The 5,362-nt window shown below is 33.3% G+C and overlaps 1 protein-coding gene across 3 annotated transcripts; it reads left to right on the top strand.

Annotated features, from left to right (window-relative positions):
• Window positions 1–444: 444 nt before the first annotated feature.
• On the top strand, window positions 445–4,427 carry LOC7497582 (thioredoxin H-type). 3 transcript variants are annotated; one of them, XM_024602634.2, is made up of 5 exons: window positions 445–826; window positions 1,183–1,293; window positions 3,086–3,208; window positions 3,545–3,667; window positions 4,001–4,427. In XM_024602634.2, the coding sequence occupies exons 2-5, from the start codon at window positions 1,273–1,275 to the stop codon at window positions 4,151–4,153; spliced, it is 420 nt and encodes a 139-aa protein (XP_024458402.1). In that variant the 5' UTR covers window positions 445–826; window positions 1,183–1,272; the 3' UTR covers window positions 4,154–4,427. The 3 variants fall into 3 exon arrangements, with proteins under 3 accessions (XP_024458402.1, XP_024458401.1, XP_052310246.1); XM_024602633.2 differs by having other exon boundaries at window positions 446–826; window positions 1,219–1,293; XM_052454286.1 differs by lacking the exon at window positions 445–826 and adding an exon at window positions 945–974 and having other exon boundaries at window positions 1,219–1,293.
• The last annotated feature ends 935 nt before the right edge of the window (window positions 4,428–5,362 follow it).

Below are 5,362 nucleotides of genomic sequence, written 5' to 3'. Positions count from 1 at the left end.
TAGGTTGATTGTGGTCTTTTTTTTGTTATTTTTTTTAAATTAAATATTTTTCTGGTTTTGTTTTTCAACAACAAGTTAGGTTGATAATTTAATTTTATAATTTTTTTTATTTTATCTTTTATTAAATTATCTTATTCGTATAATCTAGATCACGGATTTGGTGTGTTTCTTGGTTTTGCTTATGTTTCTTTTTTCAGGTCCTTTATATTAATTGACTTCAACTTCATCCGTTCATACTGAATTTATTAGGAATTTAGCATTATAATTTTTATTATTATTATTTTCTATACAATTCTCCCGACATTGTGACCCGATACGAGAGTTCACACTCTCTTTTTTTTTTTTTTCAATTTTTTTATTCAGCAATAAATTAACCGGGAATATGTATTTTTTTTGTCCTGGTCATCGTGGAACCACTAGGTCTTACAGTATATATTAGTTTGATAGCAAGGATATCATTGAATTAATTTGCGCGTTAACCGATAATGAAGTCTATCTCACGATGATTTGAAGAGTTTACTCTCTGTATTGGTTGGGTGACGCTGCAAAATCGTAGAGTTGTAAAATGGAGCAGATTGATAGCCATTGAATCACAACAAGAACGGTGTGGACAACCTTGGACCTTTGTAACTTATCTCTTCTTTTTACTTGTTCAAACAGAAAAAGCAAAGGACAGAAAGCGTGTCTGCTTATAGACACATAACATGCTTCTTTCTCTTCTCTTTCACCTCCCTTCTTTCCTTCCATTACTCCGCAATTAAAGACTAGGGTTTTCATTCGACCTTGACAATTCATTCATAATCTCCTTCTAATTATCTTTAAGAAGGTAATTAATTATCCACTCCTGTCTTCATTTCTTTCTCTATACCTCTTTCTTTCTACTTCTGATGCTGCTGCTGTGTTTTTTTTTAGAAGAACTGATGTTAGTGTTACTAATATTATTGAAGAAGAGAGTTTCAATGCTGATTGTTGAAGTAAATAACCATAGTTTTGGTTCTTAAAGAGAAATGTTTTGAAAGACTTTTCCTTTTTCTTACCACACTAATTTAATTTATCTGATATGCAACAGAGGCGCTCTTCAAAGTTTTGATTCGAAGTGATCAATTTATATATTTATTTATTTATACTGTTTCTGTTGTCAATTACGGTGAACAGTATAAATCTTGGCGGTTTTTTCTTTAGGTGTGTTGAAGGTTTTGGATTTTGTTCCATTTTTAGGATATTTGGTATACTACGTTAAGCTGCTTGGGATTAAAAGTTTGGAAATCAGATATGGGACTTTGCTTGGATAAGGTAAGAGTTTCTATGACAATTAATCATTTTATCTTCTTATATATAATTCCAATCCATTACTCTTTTTGATTGTGTATGTGCAAGATTATTTGTGGATCCGGGTTTCTTATTGTTTTTCATATTGCTTTTATTATAACACAAATGGAAAAAAAAATTACTAAACAGTCGTGAAAATGGAAGCTTATTGATGGGGTTTGGTTATCGGAGAGTTACTATGAGGAGTCAACAATTTCCAAACTAGTAGTTTATAATACAGCACATCCAAAACACGTGACAATAACTGTTAAGGATTTTCTGAGTGATCAGTGAACATGAAGAAGAACAAACTCTCTCAACCACCTGGAATTTGTAAAAAATATGAAAATCTTTTTAACTTTGAATGGGAAACTTGGTTTAGAATTCTCCTTTTATTTGTTTGACAATAACCAAATCTGTCTATTTCGTGATGTGCTGTTGGCGGCACTCAAATGAATTTATTCAATTATGTAAAGGAAAATGAATCACTTCTTTCAGCTTAATATTTTTAAATGGACTCAGTTTGAATGTAGATATAACTGACTCCATGGTTTACTCCCCACCTATTTGCGAGGCTTCTAATTTATGTTTTAGCATCATTCCAAAGGATCAAATTGTACCTTGTCCACTGTGTATCACCAAGGCACACTCAGTGTTGTGTTTAGTGTGGACGATTGTATGTGGATTTAAGTTTATTGTTGTCTTTCATATTGCTTTCACAATAACAAGGAAAATTGCTTCGGAGAAAAGCAGGAAAATGGAAGCTTATCAATGAATCTTGGTTCCCTTGAATGTACTGTGAAAAGTTTAGAATGAAGCAATGTCCAAAATAGTAGTTTGTAGTATTGCAGAAAAAAGCAATGTCAAATTATGAAAAATGGAGGTCGGGACCTTCGCTATGGTATTGCAGAAAAGGATTCCCCATCCTGATCTTGAAGTAAAGACTGTTCATCCAATTTTGATAAATTTGTTCCACGGCAACCAGTGGGGAAAAGAAAGAGCTTTTAGTGGTTGATTTTCATTTACAGCGTGGAAAAGATGGTGAAGAATGAGATGGATACAATATTGTTGAGTTATTAATTGATTGCTTCTAGAAAAGTTCTCTAAGTTGAAATGGTGCAGGTCTGTCTCACATATCATGGTTATGCATTTAGGAAGAAAAAACATATAGAGTTATAACAAGCTTCACATCACTGGTAGTTTTAATTGAGAGATATCAACTGAATATGTAATACAAATAATTATTATGTGTCCTAAAAATATTGCGCTCACAATTAAAAATTTCATACACAGTCCATGAAGAGTCAATCGACAGAGGGGAACTATTTTGAGAGGATAATACACCAACATGAAGAAGAATGAACTCTCTTAACCACTCTAAACTTGTAAAACAATAACAGAAACTTTTCAAATTTGAATATGAAACTTTGGTTTAAAAATCTGCATTCTACTTTGTTTGAAAAACAAATCTGTCTATTTTGTTTTATATGCTTTTGATGTTATTCCAGTGAACTTATTTATATTTATAAAGAAAATAAATCAATTCTTCTGGCTTAATATTTTTAAATGGAATCCTTTTGAATATAGATATAGCTGACTTGTTTAATTATTATTCCCCACCTATGCTTGAGGCTTCCACTTTGTTATGCCACTGTTTCAGAGGATTAAATTGTGTTTTGTCTGCTGCAATCGCCAATGCGCACTAATACACATGTTTTGTTCTTATCCTATGGAAGTCATACAAGGACAGGGTTCTGAGTGTTCATGGTTTTTGCAGCATAAACATGATGCAGACAATGATGAGCTGCATGTTGAGTTTGCTGGTGGTAATGTGCACCTCGTTACCACAAAAGAGAGTTGGGATCAGAAGCTGTCAGAAGCAAGTAGGGATGGCAAAATTGTAAGTTTGATTTTTGTCCGTGCACGAGATTATTATTTTTCCGTTGTCCTTAATAATACACTATTATGTGTTTTGGCTGAGAATTATAGCCTGAGGTTGGCAAATTTCTAAACAGTTCTATTGAGAACCAAAATAAGAGATGAAATAGGTTCATCCAAAAGTTTTCCATTATTTCTACTCAAGCAGGGGGGCAGCTCTCATTTGCGGTTGTTACTATATGATTTATGCTGGTTGGGTTTGGAAGTCAGCTACTTCATGAAAAGTTTGTTTGATCTACCTGACTAGTGTTTTCTAATAATCTATTTTCATTTTGAACTGAATATGGATGTTTAACAGGTGCTCGCAAATTTCAGTGCAACATGGTGTGGTCCTTGTAAACAGATTGCACCGTTCTACAACGAGCTTTCTGAAAAATACCCTTCTCTACTGTTCTTATTGGTCGATGTTGATGAACTATCTGTAAGTTCTACATTCTATTATATTTGAATGATATTCCTTTTTTTCTTCTCATCCATCTAAATAGGTTGGACTGTCTTAACTAGACTTTTAGTTGCATGTAAGCACTGTCTCCCATTTTTTTGAGACTTATCCTGCAGTTTGCACAATTGATATTGAAGAAACATAAAAAAAGAAAAGAAAAAAGAATCCTGATTTTGGAATTTGTTCATTGAGCAGAACATGCAGAACTTAATCTGCTGTTATATATTGATATTGTTATAGTTTCTATTTACATCAGAATATGTCGATCCAAATGATGTTGGATGTCAGTATCTTATTGTGTGTGTTTTGCAGGACCTCAGTACATCATGGGAGATCAAAGCTACTCCTACTTTCTTCTTTCTTAGAGATGGGAAGCAGCTGGAGAAGCTTGTAGGAGCCAACAAGCCAGAGTTGCAGAAGAAGATAACTGCTATTGCAGACTCATTGCCCCCTAGTGACAAATGACTGCCGTGATGGTTCCCGGTGGTCTTTGAGAGCCTATCGAACAACTTGAGTATTTTAGTGCTTCAGTTGTGAGGTTCTACCTGTATGTTTTGTGCTTGTCATGTAGATATGACCAACTGCTTGAAGGGTTTTTAATTTTGAGTGTTTGAAGTTGGAATTAGGGTTAAAGTTTGATGTAGTCGGAATTTGGTTTTTGTTTTAGAAGGGTCTGTTGATGGAATAAAGCGCTGTGAAATAAAAGCTGTTTTTCTTCGAAGAAAAAGAAAAAGAAAAAGGAGTTGTGAATAGCAATTTGAGGTACTCTTTCAAGTCTGTAACAAGTCAAGAAATCAGTGAGACGAAAAGAAGAAGAAGAGCATAGACTCCAAGTCTATAAATATCTTTAAAACTAGCAATTTTATGTCATAATAACTCAAATTATGAATAACATGAAAGCAAGCTGAACTAAAGAAGAAGAGAAGTAGTTTGCGTGCGTGTTTAATAATGTTGAATTAAATAATCAAGATTCACAATTGTAATTCAAAGAGATGGTTTCTGTGTTTAATTTGTTGTTTCAATTCAATTCCTGTTGTTTTAATTTTTTATATAAAAAAATATAACTTTTAATATAAAAATATATTTTTGAGATCTCGAGAACCCTCTGTCAAGTTTAGAGATACAAACTATCAAGACCTTGCAAATTGATTCAATGCAGTAGAATCGAATTGGAAAAAAAATAATAGCAAAGAAAGAAAAAAAGGCGCTACAGTGCTATTGGGTCTGCCTCCACAATATAATGAACAGTAAATTAAGGATGCCCTTCAGTGTTTTTTTTTTTTTTTTAAAAATAAAATAATTCCTGGCACCTTTTCAGGATATTGGTGCGCTAGAGCTACTTGGAAATTCTTTTATTTGGCTGTCTAAATATGATCAGATATGGGACAAAGCCTGGCTAAGGTAAAATTTCATGCATATCGAAAGCTTTGCAAACGGGAAAATGGAAATTTCTTTCTCTGCATATATGAATAGAATACAGCATGCTATCTTCAAAGGATTAGATCGTGCCTTGTCCACAGCTAATCACCATTACACACTCGGTAGTGTGCATTGCTATGATTAAAAAGAATAAGAGTTCTAATGTTCATAATACTTGCAGCATCGACGCGATGCAGATGATTTTACATGGGATTTCACCAATTAGAGTTGGGATCAGAAGCTGTCAGAAGACAA

Source organism: Populus trichocarpa, chromosome 6 (genome assembly GCF_000002775.5).
Source record: "Populus trichocarpa isolate Nisqually-1 chromosome 6, P.trichocarpa_v4.1, whole genome shotgun sequence".
NCBI lineage: Eukaryota > Viridiplantae > Streptophyta > Magnoliopsida > Malpighiales > Salicaceae > Populus > Populus trichocarpa.
The sequence above is the reverse complement of the archived record's forward strand: the minus strand, read 5'-3'. Positions and strand labels throughout refer to the sequence as shown.

Coding starts and splice junctions, on each gene's coding strand:
- LOC7497582 (XM_052454286.1), top strand. Junction 1,294..3,085: donor TGGGACTTTGCTTGGATAAG/GTAAGAGTTTCT, acceptor TGGTTTTTGCAG/CATAAACATGATGCAGACAA. Junction 3,668..4,000: donor TCGATGTTGATGAACTATCT/GTAAGTTCTACA, acceptor TGTGTTTTGCAG/GACCTCAGTACATCATGGGA.